The sequence below is a fragment of the Polistes canadensis genome, unplaced genomic scaffold, assembly GCF_001313835.1.
Source record: "Polistes canadensis isolate GaletaPanama2010 unplaced genomic scaffold, ASM131383v1 scaffold_47, whole genome shotgun sequence".
Lineage (NCBI taxonomy): Eukaryota > Metazoa > Arthropoda > Insecta > Hymenoptera > Vespidae > Polistes > Polistes canadensis.
This window is the reverse complement of record NW_014569594.1, coordinates 88,915-109,547: the sequence shown is the minus strand read 5'-3', so window position 1 is coordinate 109,547 and position 20,633 is coordinate 88,915. Positions and strand designations below refer to the sequence as shown.

General features: G+C 33.1%; 2 protein-coding genes across 2 annotated transcripts; both read left to right on the top strand.

Annotated features, from left to right (window-relative positions):
- The first annotated feature begins 303 nt into the window (after positions 1 to 303).
- Positions 304 to 4,495, top strand: LOC106785264 (apyrase-like). Its single transcript, XM_014745565.1, has 13 exons — positions 304 to 387; positions 1,015 to 1,117; positions 1,203 to 1,355; positions 1,633 to 1,858; positions 1,924 to 2,040; positions 2,125 to 2,205; positions 2,308 to 2,509; positions 2,607 to 2,712; positions 2,936 to 3,030; positions 3,101 to 3,255; positions 3,340 to 3,525; positions 3,831 to 3,928; positions 4,190 to 4,495. The coding sequence occupies exons 3-13, from the start codon at positions 1,225 to 1,227 to the stop codon at positions 4,446 to 4,448; spliced, it is 1,656 nt and encodes a 551-aa protein (XP_014601051.1). The 5' UTR covers positions 304 to 387; positions 1,015 to 1,117; positions 1,203 to 1,224; the 3' UTR covers positions 4,449 to 4,495.
- A 1,933-nt stretch (positions 4,496 to 6,428) lies between these two features.
- LOC106785263 (FK506-binding protein 3-like) lies at positions 6,429 to 20,313 on the top strand. Its single transcript, XM_014745563.1, has 3 exons — positions 6,429 to 7,219; positions 12,667 to 12,763; positions 17,407 to 20,313. The coding sequence occupies exons 1-3, from the start codon at positions 7,178 to 7,180 to the stop codon at positions 18,279 to 18,281; spliced, it is 1,014 nt and encodes a 337-aa protein (XP_014601049.1). The 5' UTR covers positions 6,429 to 7,177; the 3' UTR covers positions 18,282 to 20,313.
- Positions 20,314 to 20,633: the final 320 nt, after the last annotated feature.

The following is a 20,633-nucleotide window of genomic DNA, read 5'->3' as shown; positions in this document are numbered from 1 at the left end:
TATTCATCTATGACAGACCTTGTCAAAGGATACGATCAAATTTCTATTACATTTCTACTAATGAAGTTTCTTTCCATAGTGTTTGTTGGATATCGTATTGATTATTAAAGAATTCTTAAACGATTGATAAGTAAAATTTGACAAAAAGAAATGGAAAAAGATAATTCATCGTTATCGAATCTAACGACGTATACGTTCTCGAGATAATTGTAATAACAGCGTATAGATAATTAGTGAGACGTCTTGTATAATGAATATTTGTGATAATGGATGTGTTTGCTTTTCCATGAAAGGCGTTAAGATGTATCGTTGTTGGTGAAGGAAACAGTTCTTAACGAACATTCGGTGCTGACAGTTGATTTACGATTGTTATGCTCATTACGAAAGGTAAGAGAGTGCAAGTAAGTTTCAATTTTTCTATCAAGGTCTCTAAATTTTCTCCTCAATTCCTTCCCTTCTCTCTCTCTCTCTCTTCTCTGTCTTCTTACAAATTTCAAAGGAAGGGATTGTTTTTGTTTTTCTTTTTTTTTTTTCTTCATCTTCTCTACACTTTGTCTTCGCATCGTCGTATCGGAAATGTCACAATCGAAATTTGAAACTCGTAAGTTTCTTATGAACGGACAATTACTTTTACTAATTAGAATCATATTTCTTACGTGGTGTCAGTATAAACGATTGTTCGATTACGCTAGTAATAAATTATGAAAATGACGATTACATTTGATCGAATAATTTGATTCAAGCTAAAACTTATGAATATCGGAGAAATGAGAATGTAGGTTTTTACGTGTGGGGAAAAAATATTAATAACAAAAATATATAATAAATTGTTATACTTTACCAATAATGATATCTTGATAACAACGTCCTTTTTTCTTTTATCTTCTCATATATATTCGTAAACCATTTTGTTGTGTATACGTTTCTAGCGACCACGCGTTTACGTCAGTCACCGCGAGCATTTTCTTTAAACTATTCGATTCGTTGGAGTCACGTTTATTATTTTTTTTACAGGCACACTCATATAACTTATAAATATATTGGAAATATATTTTGGAAATAAAGGAACGTTTTATTATTATTAAATTAATTCGAGTTATTTAATTTCAAGTATCAGGTAAATAAAATGAATTATATATCGATTGGCAATTTTAAATAATATTTATATTACTCTTACTAGTTAATATCAATTTTTTCAACAGTCGTACAGTTGTCGAAAGCAACATGTATACTTTGTTGTTAATAGGCATACTGTTTCAAACATGTTCAGGTTTTACCGGTCGTGGATTGGTTTATCCTGGACAGACCGATTTCTTTGAATTATCTATCATACATTTGAATGATTTTCATGCGAGGTAAGAGATCCTAATGATTATATACAATTACTTATCTAATTAATTACGAAACACTCGTCGGGTTTCTTTCGTATCATACGTTTTTCACGTAAGTAAAAGTATCTTGATTACTCCGTCGTAATATTTTATTTATATATTTACGTCTTACATAATCAATGGAAAGTGAATATACATGTGAATTAAAAATTATGTAACATATGTAAGTCTTGTTTATACGCGTACGATTTTTATTCTAACATAAAAAAAAAAAGTAACAAAACGAACATCATTTTGGAAGATTTCAGCAAACCAATCCAACTTCCGGTATTTGCCATCCAGGACAGGAAAAGGATTGCGTTGGTGGAATTGCAAGAGTGTATACTGCTGTCAATCAATTGAAAAATGAACGACCAAATGCTATTTTTTTAAATGCTGGCGACCATTATCAAGGTACTTTGTGGTACAATGTTCATCGATGGAATGTCACGGCTACATTTATGAATATGTTGCCTCACGACGCTTTGGTAAATTATTATTAACGAATAATTATTGAAATAACATTCTAATCTAAAGTATCTTCGATCTACAGACGCTTGGGAATCATGATTTCGATGATAAAATGGCTGGCATAGTACCTTTTCTTAAAGCTATGAAAGCACCTGTTGTTGTAACCAACATCGATGACAGCGAAGAACCTTCTATTCAAGTTTGTTGCATAGTCATTTTTTTACTTTATCTTTATCTTTTTCTTTTATACAACAATTTCAATTATTTTTGTTTGTATTTCCAGGGTCTTTATCAAAATAGTACGATCATCGAAAGAGGAGGTAAAAAGCTCGGAATAATCGGTGTCATTTTATCGACTACGAACGTTGGTATATTCTTCATTATATTATTCAATTAATAATAATGAGAAAAAAACTAAAAAAAAAGTGTTTAAATATATTAACGACACAATATATTTATTTATTAGACCATATCGAACACAGAAAAATTGAGATTTTTGGACGAAGTAGATTCCGTTAACGAGGAAGCCCAAAAACTCAAGAATCAAGGAGTGGATATTATCATTGCTTTGACTCATTGTGGTTTAGACATAGATAGAATAATGGCTGCCAATTGTCCACTTCTCGACGTTATTGTTGGAGGACATTCGCATACTTTTTTATACTCTGGTGTGTCCAAAAAAAAAAACAAAAAATAGAAAGAATTACACATCTATGAAGTGTTTCTGGCGTCAGTTTTAAATTAACGTAAAATTACATTAATTAGGGAAACCACCATTCATCGATTTACCCGTGGATGATTATCCTGTGATAGTAACGCAAAAAAAAACTAATAGAACGGTGCTTATCGTACAAGCAGCTGCTTTTACAAAGTATGTGTAATTGGTTTATATTTTTTTTTTAATTGTATAATATCATCCATCGTGTTACTATCTTATCGCAGATGTCACGCCAAAAAGTCAATTTACATTAGCTAGCGTTACATTAATCTAATAAGTCACGAATTAATATTAAAATAATTTTATTTATCTTTAGTATTATATTAAAATGAATTATAAATTACTTGATTAGTTGATTTTGCTATACTTATGTTAGATATCTCGGCAATTTGACAGTGTGGTTTGACGAGCAAGGAGAAGTTGCAGACTGGGAAGGGAATCCAATTCTCTTGGATTATACTATCGAAGAAGGTAAAAGTTTGAGAAAAAAAAGAAAGATAAGGAAGATTAAGGAAATATAAATCAATGATTTTTCGAACAGATCCGGATATCTTAAAAGCATTGGTACCTTGGCAAAAGGATGTCGATGCACTTGCATGGAAACAAGTTGGCAAAACTAAAGTTTTCCTTGATTCTAAATGTAGAGGGAAACAGTGCAACTTGGGTAACTTCATAACAGACGCTATGGTCGATGCGGTAAAAAGTTTTTCATATTCTCTTATAAGATAACAAAAAAAAAACCAAATCTTTTTCCTATTACTTTTTCTCTCTCAATTTCAGTACGTAGATATGGCAGAGAACAAAACATATTGGACTTATGCAGCAATATCATGCACCAATACAGGCGGAATTCGTGCCTCTATCACAGATTTTGCTGTAGATATTACTTACGGTGATTTATTGATGGTTCAACCTTTTGAAAATACCTGGGACACTGTCGAGATAACTGGCAGCTCTATCAAATACGTAATATTTTCTATTTATTATCTCTATAAGATAAGGTATTAAAGTTTGAACGTTATCGATTATGAAATAAGTAGTTTGTTTGTCGTAAAGTTTGAACGTTATCAGGATTATTTGATTATGAAATAAGTAGTTTGTTTGTCGTTAAATTGAAGTGGACTTTTATCAATGTTTGCCTGCATACAAACATACATTATTAAGAAGATTATAGATGTTATCTATGATTAAAGATTTTGAATCAACTGAGTGTAGAAGAAAATTACATTACTTGAAAACAATGTATATATAGGTCACAATATGTTTTTCAGTTGCTGGAACATGAAAGAATATTGGTTTGGTCCGGACTCAAAGTAATTTATAATATGACGAAAAATGCACCCAGTAGATTGGTCGATGTTAAAATTAGGTAATCTTCTATCTAATTAACATCAATATTCAAATATTATTTCTCATATTAACACGTTGACTGTCAAGTAAATTTTACATGTTTTTCAAAGGACACATGATTCAAAGATAATGTATAAAACAATATAGTAACGCTGGTCACAGTTGACCCCCATAATTTCATTGAAAGAATAAGACCAGATTACAGGTGATCCGCGTGATGGTCAACGTGTTAATAGCATATTGTAAATTTGTATGTACAATTTTTAATATTTTTGTTTAGATGCCGTGCTTGCGAAGTACCAAGATACGAGGATGTTGCTGACGACGAATGGTACAGACTTGTAGTCCCATCTTTTCTTTATAATGGCGGAGATAATATTAAAATTTTTAAAGAAATGGGTCGAAACCATAAAGTTGGTTCGTATGATATTGATCTTTTTGAAAAATACGTACATAAAATGAGTCCCATTATGGCAGAAACGGATAATCGTGTTAATTTTCTTTACGTGCACGACGAACATAATGTATACATATCGTGAATGATTAGATTTTATAAATTGTGTAAATAAAAATCATCATAAACTTATGGAAAAGAAAATGTAGAAAAAAGAAACTTTCTCGAGATAGATTTCATAAGAGATTCTCTCTCTCTCTCTCTCTCTCTCTCTCTGTTTCTCTCTCTCTCTCTCTCCTCTCTTTCGTTTTCTTTTACGGAGAGAAGCCAAGAATCGTGCGGGACATCCTTAAAGAAAGCAGGAAATGCTGGTCGCTTATCTCGCGGTATCTCGAGATCGCGGCAGGTGAAGCATTTAAATAATATATCGAACAGGTGAAATAGCAGCTGTTCGTCCGCATCTCCTTGGCCCTCCTCGCGCGCAGGACGCGTGAATCTCTTTGTGGTGCCGCGGAAACGTTCCTTGAAACTTCTTCTTCTTCTTCTTCTTCTTCTTCTATTATTTTCTTCTTTTTTTTATTAATTCATTTATGTATTTATTTTTATTTTTAATTTTTTTAGTTTTATTTTATCTCATTCCGCCTGTTTTTCTTTTTCTTGTATTACATGTCCATAGAAGTAAAAACGCGCCAACAATGCGTACGCGTAAATTCTTTCGACGAAAGCCTCGTTCCTCGAGATGCGACTCGAATTATAAATAGTATCGTGATCCTCGTTTCCATTACCTTTCTCTTTCTCTTGATAAATGTTTTTTTTTCTCGACCAACAAGATGTATCTTTCTCTCTCTCTCTCTTTCTTCCTCTCTCTTTCTCTTTTGACTATATGTATAATATATGAATAATTACTCAATACTTATATTTATATTTATGTAAAATGTATATATTCATAAATTATGTCAAATCAACGAATATAAAAAATAAACTTTCTACTTTTACGTGCATAGAAACCTTGAACTGTTTCTAACTATTTTACATGCATTTGACCAATTATTTCAATCCTTTATTCGAATAACTAACCAGCAGTATTCTAGCGAACGATTGGTCGAATTTGAAAAATCCCGCGAATGTGGTATCGCATTTGATTGGCGAATTATCATCGGGGAAAAACACGATTCGCGAAATGTTTTCGAAAAATTCCGCGAGGAGTCGTTGCTGCTTCGACGAAGAAAAATCGAGAAGATTCAAACGATGTGGGGAAGAAGAGAATATAAAGGGCAGGTGTTAACATTACTGATGACGTTTCTAAAGAAATAGTAGGGATGTTTGATGGGATGTTACTAAGGTAAAAGAAAAATAAAATTGGAAGGCGGGTCCGCGTTTATTATGTCTTTTGATTAATCAACCGTCCTGTTTTATCCTACGTACGTATAGCGATAGTGGCGACAGAGAATACGTAGTGGGAAGAAAAAGAATTAACTTTAGTCAATGTTTCGAAAGACGCGCGTTTCGATAGATCGAGTCTCGAATGTTGTTTTAACGAGCAACCAAGAACGAATCTAGTCGTGCAGTTTGAGAGTTCTGGATTGCGACGTTTTACATGGTCTAACCATAGAGTGGGGGGTGGGGGGAATGAGAGAAAGAGAGAGAAAAGCAGAGAAACAGACAGACAGATAGGGGTGAAGTAGTGGTGGTGGTGGTGATGATGGTGGGGAGTATGCATTTGTAGCTTTCGACGTTCCTGCCACGCCAGCGAGACGTAACTCGCAGAGAGACGACGTTCTCCTGGAGAGCGCGTCGGAGGAGCTCTCGTATTGGTTAGATTAGAATTTCTCGTAATCGTGTTCGTATAATTCGCGAAGCTGGCACCTCGCGTGTGTGATATACATACTTACGTACAATATAAGTAAATACATATAAATATATAACGTACACGCAGCACACACACACTCACATATATATATAAATGTATGCATATTTTATTTAAAAAAAAAAAAAAAAAAAAACAGACAAAATTACGAAGTCGTGTTTTTCTCATTATCTTTTTTATTTCCCAATTTGTTCTTTTTAACTATCGCGAATTTTNACATATAAATATATAACGTACACGCAGCACACACACACTCACATATATATATAAATGTATGCATATTTTATTTAAAAAAAAAAAAAAAAAACGAGAAAGATAAACTTTTAGTGTATAAGTCTATACGTGTATCGAGAAAGAGGGAGAGAGAAAAAGAGAGAGAGAAGTTAACACGTTGCGATACGAATCGATCCGAACGTTGAAGTTACCGGAGAAAGAGAGAGAGAGAGAAAGAGTGAGAGAGAGTGAGAGAGAGAGAGAAAGAGAAAAGAACGTATGTATTTGTGAAGAGAAGAAGAAAGACACGATGTGTCTTCGTTCGTGACGCTGACGAAGAAGAAGAAGAAATTTGCCAGTTATTCGTTCTTTTCCTTCTATTCTGTTCTCCAACTTCGTCATCGTCCTCGTTGTGTCCTCGTAGTTATCCATCGAAGTCGTAATCTTCATCGTTTTAAACTCTCTTTCGAGTTTGGTCGAGTTTTTTCTTTTTTTTATATATCCCTGTTCCGTTTCCTTTAGATTTATTCCTACCATCGGAGGAACGTTTCGATTTATACGATTCTAAGAGAAATAAAATTGATACGCGAGTCTCGAATTAAAAGGCACAGGTAGATCGGTAATAAAAAGGGAACGAAAAAAAAAGAGAAAGAGAGGGAGAGAAGAGGAGAAGAAAAAAAAGGAGAGAAAAAAAAAGATAGAGAAAGAGAGAAAAAGAATAAGAATAAATCTACATACGTTCGTGGGCGGTGAGTGATTGTGTGATCGTCGTTGGCCAGTTTCCATTGGAAGTCATGCGAGATACCAGCGATATGACGGAGGACGCCCTGTCAGAGGTATGCAATAATAGAAATTTATATTTTATCTAGAAATTGTGTGTGTGTTCTTCATTTTATTCAATTTTACTCGAACGTTATTATTCGAACATCGTCAGTATTTAAATCGAAAAAATCATAATTTAAAAGAAAAAAGGTATACTTCCGTTTAAATGGTCTCTCTATATACATTTGAATAATTTATTTTCTATTTTAATAACGACACGTTAAACAAATCTTTTGAATAATAATAATATTTATTTCTCAAAGAGAGTCCTTCTACGTAAACCCGATCAATTATATTCCTTCGACGATTGATCATTGCAATCGGTTAACCATGGAAACATCAATGCCCGCAAAGGAAAGATCAAAATTATTCTTTGCGATTCATTTCTATTCCGTTTGGTTTATTTCTTCGGTTTGATTTATTTACTTTTTCTTTGTTTCGCTTTTTAAAATACAATCGTGGAAATTGAAATGAAATTTAATGTCGATTCGTTATGTAACAGGAGAAGTGGGGGGTTGGTTTATACTTTTATACGATAAACGGGGCGAAAAAATTGAATCGTTAAATCTCCCGCGGTCTCATTTTTTATTCTTTTCTTTTCTTTTCTATTTTATTTCTCCATCGAGAAATAATTTTCTCTATTTTCTTTTTCCTTTTCAACCGTTATTTTTCTTCAATCATCTCGAACGATTTCACGACTAATCGAAGTTCAATCGAATCGATGAACTTTGATTGAAAATTGGTCAAGGAAAAAAGAAAATATTAATCGACGTACAACGGGAATACAAATGTTAGTTTTTCTTAATCGATTATAAATCCAGACACGAGAAGTTGAGGCTAATTATTTTCCAATTAATCATTCGTCCCGTTGTGTGTGTGCGTGCGCGTGTAACATTCATTGCCAAGCCGATTATGTTTTTCCAATTTTCTTTCTTTTTTACTCGGGGGAAACAAAAAAAAAAAGATAAAAATAAAACAAACAATTTTAGGAACAAAGTCTCTTCATCGGAGTATGAAAAATCCTTTCGAAAATTTGTCTAACAAAAGAAAGTATCGTAGAAACAAACGTACAAAAAACAATACCCATAACTCGTTCGACAATTTATCCGCTTTCTATTTTTGTTTTTCAATTTGAAAACTCGAAAGAGCAGCAGGGTTGTTGTTTTTTTTTTTTTATAAACGAGTTCGATTTTCTTATCGCTTCGTCGAGAAATTGGATAAAAAAGAAAAAAGAAAAAACAAGAAAAAGGGGGTCGATTTTAAAAGAATATCTCGTTAACAAATTTGTACGCTTGGTCGAGCAAACTGATTTTCTTCTCGTAGTTTTAAAAGTACTAATAGCCGTGTTTTTTAAAATATATAGACTTCTTCTTCTTTTTTTTTATTATTTTTTTTTTTCAATCGAGTCACGCGATAAATCGATTATCTCGAAGACTATATTGTATAGACGATAATTAAATAAGTCGATTGAGATCGCGTTAACGATCGTTTATTCGATGCATGAAACTAAATATATATATGTAATGAAACTTTCTTAAAGTGTAACACAGAAAGAGAAGGAAAGAAATAGAGAGAAAAATAAAAAGAGAGAGAGAGAGAGAGAGAAAGAATTTTATGATAATGAGATTTATATGAAAATATAACGAGAACGTTACATTAACGATCGAAGAAACGACAAACTCTTTCGCGAATTGCGTTCGATACAATTTGAAAATTTTCTGGTGTGAAAGGTTTTTAAGACCGGACGTGTACTTACGATGTTTTTAAAAAAAAACAAAAAGAAGGACGGTGAAACTTCATTGCCCTTTCATTTCGGTGTTTTTTTTAATGTATGCAATTTTACTTCGCGAAATCTTATTAAATAAACGCGTTTAAACGTCGATACCAAGTTGTTCATTAAGTTATCAGCTTGCTTTTTTTTTCTTTTTTTTACGAGCCCCCCACCCCGTCCCCCGAAAGTTGTTAATGATTTTCGATAAATGTCCAACGAGTGGTTGGTTATTAGCAAGGTTTTGCATATTTTTAAATGTTCGGATAAAACGTTGAATTTAATTCAAGATTTTATTCGACAAATATTTAGCTGTAGATACGAAAATTATTCTGTCTCTATTTACTTTTTGTATTTTCATTAAAAAATCGTTACCAAAGTTTTTGGTGCAATATCCAATAAATTGTCGTCGCGGCCATAAATATTCCCATAAAAAAGAAAAAAGAGGGAGAAACGGCGAGGACTTGGCTCGAGTGCATCGATTTATTTCGGAATAAATACAAACATTATTTTAACGCATTCCGGTATTTCGAATATTATAAAAATAAAAGAGAGAGAGAGAGAGAAAAACAACAAATGATAAAAATTGTATATTTATCGATCTGTTCATTCGAACTATTATTAAAACTGCAATAGACTTATATATGCATTTATAAATCTACATATTATATATTCATATATACATTTGTAAATGGATGTAAAAGAGTATTGTTAAAAAAAAAAAAAGAAAAAATCTCTTTCATCTTGCGCTCGACGCAAATAATATTGACTTACGAGGACTCGTGGCAAGAAGACTATCGTCGTGTTTTCTCGAAGAGCCATATTCGTTTTCTTATTTCGAACATGCACTGCACCTGCTTGTAATCGATTTTAGTAAGGAGAATCGTATTTCTTCTTAGCGTCGTTCGAGATCGTTGAAAAAAGAAGAAAAAGAAGAAGAAGAAGAAGAAGAAAAATAAGAAGAATAAGAATAGATAGATAGATAGATAAAAAGATAGATAGATAAAAAGAAAGTAAGGAAAAGAAAATAAATTTGAAATAATAGCTTGAAAATAAATGCATCTAATTTTTGGATAATTTAAAAATGTTATTTTCCATATTTCATTTTCTTCTTCTTACGTTTTACTTTCATAATTCCTACATCTCTTTCTTCATTTCATTTCTTACCGAAAGGAGAATAGAATTAATCTCGTTAAAATAACGATTGAAGAAACGTTGTTATATTCCCCGTTTCTTTTACGGTTCTCCGAATGAGCGTAGTCCGCTCGTTTCGATGATTTAAATCTCCATTAAAAAAGGGGGATGTTACTTTGTCGACGGTGGTGGGAATAATTACATTAACGGTGTCTCTCTTTCTCCTTGATGTTACGCGTGCCTCACCGTTATACGAGGAAATAGCAAGCCTTTTAACCCCTTCCTCGTATTAACTCGAGTAATTGGGTGTAATTTCGCGATCGTTATTACCCATCGGTGTGTATCCTCCAATCCATATACACTTCTTTATGCAAACAACTATTATATTATTCGATAGCTCGTATTAAGCTGCTTATGATACTATACGAATCGAATTATACAAATCTTACAATTGATTTCATCCTCACCACACACCACCATCACACTCGTTCCTCGGTATTATTATTTCCTATCGTTATAATAATATATTCGTTCAATTATTAAATTTATCCTCCGTTCGTATGTATATAAATTACGAAAAAAAAAAATGATGGACAAATCTTATTCGAAGATCTAATAACAAACCACCACCACCACCACCACCACCAATCGAACTCGTCGATCGCGATCGCTAACCAGGAGGAAAATTTTCCGATTCTCGTAGAACAGGTTTCTTCGTTTGGGCGTCATGGCTCGTGGCCTTGAGGAAATCTTGCGTTCTAGCGACGTTGTTGTTTCAATGCATCGCCATCGAACTGCATTTCTACTTTCGACCGTTGTTTAACAACAACAACCGTACTCGCTAACTTCCTTTTTTTTTTTTCTTTTCCCCCATAGTTAGAATTCGTACGAATAATTTGTAATGGGGGAACATTCGAATCGAATAGAAATAATTCCTGTTTTTTTGTTTCTCTCCCATTTTTGTTTGGTATTCTTTTTTCATTGTTTCGTTTATATACCTGCAAAATCAACGAATTTAACAAAAGCGAAATATCGTTGTTCTGCACTTTACAAGACATCCGCTTGGCAACGGGTTAGCGAGATATCGACTTGATCTCTTGAGATGACTGCTCCGAAGTGGTCAAACGTGTCCCTTTTGCTACGTACACACAGCACTCTACTACTATAATCGCATATACTTCGGAACATTCTCCGATCGTTGTCCTATTTATAGTACTCGTATCTTTCCTGATGGGTTTCTCTCAATGAAAAAACACATAGATACTCTTAACCGATCTATGAGTGTACATTGAAAAAGAAAACAAGAAATCCCTTATACTAATTATTCTTCTATTTCTATTTCTAACAAACGTTACCATGTTTTTTGGTCCCAGCCTTAAATCCTATGGATTATTAAATTAAAATTTTCCATATAAATACATTTATGTATACGTACACATATAAGTTGTAAAAAGTATGAGAAAATAATGAATGTTACTTAGAGATAAGCCGTACATATAAGATATTGCATGAAAACAGATTTATATGTGTACACGTGTATAATAAGTATATACCAACTTATATGGTTAGATATGCTTTTATTCGGCACGAATATTATTAATTTCTACTTTAATAAAACACGTTCGCGGTGTAAAATCGATGATATTCGAATGCGTTGAATACATATTTCTATTCGAATTTAAAGATTTTGTAATCAGGGTTAAAAAAATATCAAAGCAAAATGATCTTCGCGTGGAAAGAAAAATTGAAAAGAAAATTTGATTTGTGACCGAAATATGTATATTAAGAAAAAAAAAACATTTGTAAGATTTTGCACAACGTGTTGAGAATAATCTCCTGTTTGAGAAATCAAAGAGAAAGTTTTGAAAAGTGTTAGAGATAACTTTAACAACAACAACGATGTCATCAAATTTATAATTTTCCTATCTTCTTTTATACACACGGAAAGAGCTAAGAAAAAGTTACGGTAAAGTTTGCCGTACAATAATTTAAACAGCCTTTCTATCTTTCTGTCTTTATTATGGCAGCACGTCTCTTTGGTTTTCCATGTTTATCGTCATCCCGTGAGAGTGGGTCACTGTGTATATAACTTTTGTACCAAAGTTTGTTCGTGAAAGACCCCACACCAAGCAGCTTTTATCTATTGTCTTGAGGATAAATTTTCGAAATTTATACGAAGGAGACAATAGTCGAAGCTCGTCCACCACTACACCACCACCACCGTAAACGTTTAGGAAAGTTAGTGGCAAAGAAAATCAATTCGAGAAAATATATTATATTATATACCGTTCGGGTTTATTTTTCTTTTTCATCTCCTTGTTTTTTTCTTCTTCTTTTTCATTTCTTTTTCCTTTTTTTTCATTTTTAAAAGATCTCTTTCTTTTTAGAAAGTTCATATTTTTCGCGTGTACTACGTTGTGTCATAATAAAAAAATTCGTAATATTTCGAGTTTTAATAAATATTCTAAAAGAAATATTATCTCAGAAGACAAATATACTCGTTTTTATTAAGGATTCTACTGTTTTATGGTCTTTCGTTTTTTTTCTATATTTTTGCAGGACACCATGATGGATTGCGGAGGGGATGGCGGTGGTGCTCTAGAAGATTTCGTTGAATTGGCAACCAACATTGCTGATTCCTCGCGAACCATACGAGGTAATTAAAATAACAAATAATACAAATTATATTTCTTATATTTTTTCATTCGCCAAAATTATCGCGGAGTAATTAACGTTAGATTTTTTTTTCTAACCAGTTTATTATCACGTTCCATGTGAGATTTTATCTCGATCTTATGTAAAGGATAATGCGTTCAATTTGTTTTGCGTTTCAACTTTGTCGCATATCCGATCAATATTCAAATCCAGTCGACTTATTTACAAGCTACATTATTGACTCCTTTTTATTTTTTCTTTCTTTCTTTTTCTTTTTTTTTTTTTTATTATTTCTTCCTTCATTATTTATAGATCTAAGATTATACATTTAGTTTGACCAGTTGACTCATTTTTAATGTTCACGTTGCAATCGCGGGCAAATCTTTCAATTAATTCTTAATGAGATTTAAAAAAAGTGTTGTTTCTTTTTACTTTTTATTTTAATTGTTTTTTACAGAAATTAATTATCCTCGACTGGTTTTTTTTCTCGTTAAAAAAAATTAAATAAACGTGAACGGAGTTGGTCGCAATAAAAAGAAAAATCTATTGGATATACTCGGAAAAGTAATTTTCATTTGCCTCTGTGAATTAAATTGAAAATCACAATTATAATAAGAAACATAAATTAATTTGTTTAACTTTTAATTCACACACTGTTATAATTATCGGTACACGTATACGTTGACGAATCGAAAAATGTAAAGTTTAATTTATAGAAAGAATTTTATTAAAAATAAAATCAAGATTATTTTTAATTTACCAAGGATATAATACCTATCTCTTTTCTTCAGCCCACACAGTATAAAATTAAAATATATTTTTTTCTTTTAACGCGAGAGACGAGAAAGAGATTGAAAATAAATGGACGAGAAAACGTAGCATTAGCGAGGTTCGATTGAAAATCGAACAGGAGCAGCAATTGAGAGATGATCAAGATTATGGTTTTTTTCCCTGGAGCTATACTTCTCCGGTTTTATCACAGTTACTCGTCTCGATCGTTCGCTTATTAGAGATCGATCAGTTTTCATTGGGCGACCCAGTTTGTATACGCTTTGTCTGACCAACCCGAATTTCCTCTCGTCTGTAATCATCACGTAATTGCACTCTTTTCTTTTCTTTTCTTTTTTTTTTTTTGCTTTTCTTTCTCTGTCATTTCGGACCAACCTTATTTTTTTCCTTTCTACTTGCATATACGGGTCCGATACGCGATACGATAAATTTGATGATCACGCAATTGCGATTGAACGAACGACGCCGACAATTTGTGACGTCAATTTTCAAGACCATTCCTCAACGCAATATTTTCCCCCATTTAAATCGAAGAAAACTGTTTATTAAAAATGTCAAAACTTTCATCCGTCCGTACGAATAATTCGATCGAATTGTTTCTTTAATTTCTGTATAATTTCATCGTGTTACCCTCACGAATTCGAATTTATACATATACGTTGTGATAAAATAAAAGAAATATTTTTATTAAAACAATTTTTTGAATTCGCATGAAAAACAAGATTTTTTTGTCGATTTAAATGTTATGGGAGAGAAAAGTAAAGATATTTGATGTTACCCTAAACGAAACTACCTAACGTTTTTCTGTAGAAAATAAAAGAAATTCTTGAGAAATGATATTTCAGGGTTATTCCGAAAAAATGGTTTTAAGGGTAGAGGTCATTTTATTTTTCCCCCGTTCATTGTATAGTCGAGAAAATTTAAAAGAATTTTCTTTTTCTTTATTCTCTCCTTTCTTTTTTTATTTTTATTTTCCTTTTTCTTTCTCCCTTTCCTTTTCCAATTTTACCTTTTATCCTTTTATTTGTTATTCTTGTATAAACCTATATACAAACACACACTCACTGATACATAAATACGACTATACACTTTCATAGAGATCGCACGACACGATTGAATAAATTACAACTTTACGACAAGTATAGTAACACTGTTTTATGATCAAATGTAACGTAGTTGGAACGACTCAAGGATAGATAAAATGAGAAAAACTGAGATTACATTAATTTAAACCGCTTGCGATCCAATTACGAACCAACCGACAAGCAACTCAATCAAATCTTTTTTGATTTTATAAGTTTCTTTCTATGCATGCTATACGGTGATTAGACTCTTGTAGATTCGTTTTAAGACAACAACAACAATAACAAGCAAAAAATAAAATTCTGCTCTTAAGATTAATCATAAAAATAGGGTTGGTTTGTTCGTGTATTTACGTAATGAGGAAAATGATAGAAATTAACGACGACAAGTTAGAAACGAAAGTAGAATTCTCGTTCAAATAAGCCGACCTCTTTTTGAAATATTAACTTTGTATGCTAATGGCGATTCAAAGTTATCGTTGAAACCAATGCTGAAGGTGCTTTTACTCGTGTTCTTTAGCTCCCCCCCTCCCGTCCTCTTTCTCTCTCTCTTTTTTTACTGTTGCTTTATACGGTAGCCAGGAAATGGCTTTGATAGTTGTGTTGTTATTGTTGTTGCATCGGAATAAACTTATTTATGTGTTTCGCGAATACAAATCGCAACGTTTCTTTTCAAATTTCTTCCTCCTCGTCAGAATCTTGTTTCGTTCCTTCATTTATTCGTTCGTTCAACGACGTCGAATAAACTAACTTTCAAAAAGTTATTTCTTATTTCTTATTCAAGTTCCGTTGCATTATTCATTCGAAAAAAAAAATCATCCTTACTCGTCTGTGATTTTGAATCATTCGAATGACTCTTATATCGAATCCCGATCGAGTATGCATTTTAATACTTCATTTGATATAACTATTTTTAAACCCTTCGTCTCTATTTTTTTTATCCCTTTTATATTTCTCGTATTATTGCAAAAAAGAAAGATCAAATTTTTATTGAATGGAAAGAAACAAAATTGATGTCAATAGAAGAAAACCCCCCCCCCCCTAAAAAAATGGGATCATTTTTTCTATCCCTTTCCTTGTCCTCCTCTCTTTAAATTTAATTTACTCAACTTAAATGCAATCCGGTCTACTCGTTTCTTTGCGAATGTTATAAAAAAAAAAAAAGGCACGGACATTTAAATCCTGATATCCCTGTGGGAACGTCCGGCAGGACGAGTCGAATTGGCGCCTTTTGAACGTTTCATTCATCGAGGGAGGGGGGGGGTTAAAAAAAGAAGGATGGAAAGAGTGGTAGGAGGTGCGGTGGGATGGGGGGCACAGGGTGTGAGAGAGAGAAAAAAACAATGAACTCGTTTCTGTGTGGCTGGTCCAGACACAATCCTGATAAAAAAAGAAAGAGAGATGAAAAAGAATGAAGAGAAAGAGAGAGAGAGATATGGAAACGGATCTGATGATCGTAACGAACTCCTCTTCTTAAATAGGATGAACAAAGTAATTCGAATTCGATTTAACAAGAAAAATCAGAATATAAATAAAATGAAACGCGATCTAAAATATAAAATGAATAATTAATTGATTGTTAACGCGCGTAGAGAAAAAGTAAATCTACTATTTGCCGTTTATATAAAAAAGGTTCCCGCAAATTTTGTCTTTTAAGTAGTTCAACTCGATACGACCGGTAAGTTCTTTTTTGAAAAGAAAATAAAAAAGAAAAGATCACCAAGAGTAATACTTCGTTCCCATGTTATTTGAAAGGAGTAAGTATGTAGTAGACGACAACTTCGTTAGGTTCGTCTTGTGTCTGAGAAGAGTCAGGTCCAAATAACTCGATCAACTTCCACCCCCCATGGACGATCAAGGTCCCCCTTTTCTGTTCCCAGGAACCGGGCTCAATCCCCGAACTTTACCCTCATTTGTCGACCCTTTACACTCTCACGATGGTGTGCGAACAAAGTACCTCGTGTACTACGTACATGAATTTCTTCGTGTGAGAATATGTGTGTATGTGTGTGTGAGAGAGAGAGAGAGAGAGAGAGAGAGAGAGAGAGAGAATAAGTGAATAAGAAAGAAAGAGTGAGAGAGAGGGGGGGGGCAAACTCGTGCGAAATTCGATGGATTTCTTAGGACGAACGGCGGGGTGGATCGCGACAGGTAGTTCCCATGGAACGTTTGTGGAGCAGAATTCCCACAGGATCTTGAAACCGGGTCTTCTCCGTCCTAAATTTCGTCATTATTCTTTCGGAACGATATTTTTGTTCCCTTTTGCTTGCCTCGATCTACTTAATCTAAATATTACGTTTGACAATTGATTCGATTCTTTTTTTTTTTTAACAAATTTTAATATTCATTCATACGTCTGTTATTATTCCAAATGATTTTTATCATTTTCGATAACACATTAATCCATTCTTCGAACAATTGATTATAATAACTTTGAATTTAATGTATTAGGGTGAATCAAAAGTTTCAAAATTAAATTTCTACAAAAACAAATTCATATTTATGCAATTTATAATAATAATTTATAACACAATATAAAAAAACGTAGCCCTAATAAAGACACCGAATATTCATTGCTATAAATCTGTTAGATAATCCAAAAAGAATTTGAAATGAATCGACGTATATTAAACAATTATTATTGTATTAGATCGTTAAGAGAATGTAACATTACGCGTATCAATTCGTAATAGGATATTTCATATTTAATGACCTAACGATATAATAAATCGTTTCGATGAATGATTTATCTTTATTTGTTCTGATAACGTAGATGCTGCTGAGAGGTTACTGACGTTACTAGGAGTGGACGACGACAACGAGGATCTTTTATCCTCTTCCGAAGACGAGGGTGTCGAAGTGGACGTGGAAGATGAAGAGGACGACGATCGACCAGAAAACACAAGGTTACTTCATCAATTGGCTGCATCGTTGGCACAAGAATTGAAATATTCACAACAGAAACACGATCCAGGAGCTACGAGGATATTAGCTCAAGGACGAGGAGGAGGAGGAGGAGGAGGGGGAGGGGGAGGAGGAGTACCATTCGACGATAGGGATCAAACAATGGAAATAGTGCAAGATACTAGTTTCCTCGGACCAAATCGTTTTCGAAATCAAATCGATTTAAATATGTCTAACAGTCAATTTACTGGTGAATCCCCTTTTACTGCTCAGGAACAATTCGTTCCTACTAGAAGATATTCCTTGGGTTATTCATTTCAAGGCCATTCAAATGAACTCAATGTATTCGAATCTAAAGAGAGTTTGAAAAGTTCTAATCGTCATCATTATCGTCACCACCATCATCACCATCATCATCATCATCATCGTCGATCGAAAATAAACGAAGATGATGAAGAAGAGGAAGAAGAAGAAGATGATGACGATGATGAAGATGACGAGGAAGAAGAAGAAGAGGAAGAGGAAGAGGAAGAAGAGGAAATGGTAAAAAAGAAGAGATCGATGATCCTTCATCGAGATCACGTTCCTGGATCATGGGGTTCCGGATGGGATGCCTGTGCTACGGAAGCTCTGAGATATCTCGTGGAAGACGAAGGACTACCGGCACATCACCCGACCGTCCTGGCGATGAAAAATCATCTTGAAATTCAAAGAGGACGAGTATTCGCCCAGTACACAGCATAAACGAGTTTAACGAGTTGCGAAGAAATCGTCGTGTCCCGATTCACATTTATTGTACGGGCTGTTGTACAGCCATATTGTGATAATCGTGCGCGAATCCGTGATCGATGGATATATACCCCCGACGATAAAAAACCCGCGAGGAGGAGGAAGACGATTTGTTTTTTTATTTATTTTTTTTCTTTTTCTTTTTTTCTTTTTCTTTTTTTTCCCCTCTCAACTTCCTCGTAACAAATATCGCGGGGGTATATCGTCGCTACTGCATTTTGTATCGTGCATGTATGCATGCATGCAGTTAGTTTTTCATCGTCAACTCAGAAATGGAATACGCTTATAAAATCGGCCCTGTCGGATGGATGGATGGATATGGATGGATAGTTGGATGGATGGAATCAACTTGGACAGGAGCTGCTAAAAATACGCTTTTGATAAAACGAAGGTTAGAAGATGAGTTTTTTGTTTGTTTTTTTTTTTCGTTTCTTAATCGTTTGGCGTATTTAATTATCAAATTATATATATATCAAGAGAATATAATAATATTCATTTTGCGTTTGTCGCGTTGCGGTTTCTTCTTCGAATAATAAGTTGAAGATGAAGAGCGTTAAAGTTATGTACGGATTTGTTTTATCTATCTGTCTCTCTTATTCTCTCTTTTTTTGTTTTGTTTTGTTTTCTTTTTCTCTGGGTTCCTTTTTTTCTCAATAAGTATCATAATTGATTAATGATGCGTTGTTAAACTAGCGAACCGACAATCAATTATGAATTGAATTATTTACAACAAATATATGATTCTTCATCGATGATTTTATATTATCTTCGTTATTCTCATTAATCGTTTCATTTGAATGCGTTAGTATTGGTTTAACTTTTTAACGAACGTCAATACGAATGTCAATATAATCGATCCTGTAAAGTTTGAAGAGGATTCTATAAGTGACAAAGTTAGAATACGCTGATATCAGATGAGAGACGTGAGTTAACTCATCGTAAAGTTCGATGAGGAAACTTTCGTATTACGATAAACTAAGCGAATCAAAGGTGTGACATTAGTCGTGGCGAATCGTAGATAAACGTCCGCTAGATTGGAATTAATTAAACCTAGAACAAATTATTAGGATTACCTATAGTCAAATGAAAACTTTTACACACGAATATTACACGTAATCGATACAGAAACACACACACACACACCTATAAACCGATACTAGAGATTAGATTAATTAAATCATCAAATGAAAAAGAACGATGAACGTTAATATCAATATCGTACGATTAGATTTTTAATCATTTTCGTTTTCAAATAATTATCTAACTTTCTTATTTTATTCATTTATTTATTCGCGATTTGAATGAGCTCGAGAAAAATAAAATACATATATATATAGAGAGGGAGAAGTTTTGTTATTGTAGAATATATTATTACGTATGTGTCGATTTGAATTTTGCTTTATCATCGATTAACTTACACGTTTTAATCGTATGAGTTTTATTTTTTAACGACGAACGGTAAATCATAGATAGCGTGTTAATTATTTCTATTAATAATAATCACACTTATCGATGAAATTATTAATTAGAAACAATAATATACAATGACGACCATCGTTTCTCGTATACGACGAATCGAATCCCCCCATTATTAGAAAAAAATAACAAATCGGAGATAGATTCGGTGAAATGAAATCAATGAAAAGAATTTGCAGATATCATCGCGAATGATTTAGGATCGACGCATCATGGCTTTTTTCGATCGTTTATCATTCGCTTCGGTAAAACAAACAAACAAACAAATTCGAGTTCTTTTTCTACCCTACGATCGATCACGTAAATCACGGGGGAAAAAAAAGGCGTATGAAAGTTTTTACGAGATGGATCATAGGGGTGGGGAGGGAGGGGGCGGGGGATGATCGTAAAATCGGCATATCTGTACATATGTATGATATATCGTTTTAACTTATACACGACTATTGTTACTTTTACAATAAATCATTGTAGATAAACATTGACCACTAAAAATAAACGAGAACTAAGTTAATTCCACTATTCGTTCATTTATTTCCTTTTTTTGTGGGGCCGGATTTTGGTATAACCTTCGTGAGCTGTGCAACCCCATCCCCGTTCGATCGAAATATAACAAATAATTTAAATGAACAATTTAAGAAAAATTTCCTAGGATAATAAATCGTTGTTCAGCAGAACGTTATTAGATTTTAATGAAATATCAAAATATTTAATCGTAAGTGCATCCTCGAATCAAAGAACAAAATTATTTCTATGTATGTTTCTCTTATAATTTTTTTTATTTAAAACAAAAAGAAATATAATTAAAAGAAATGTTTGACGATAAAATGGCTC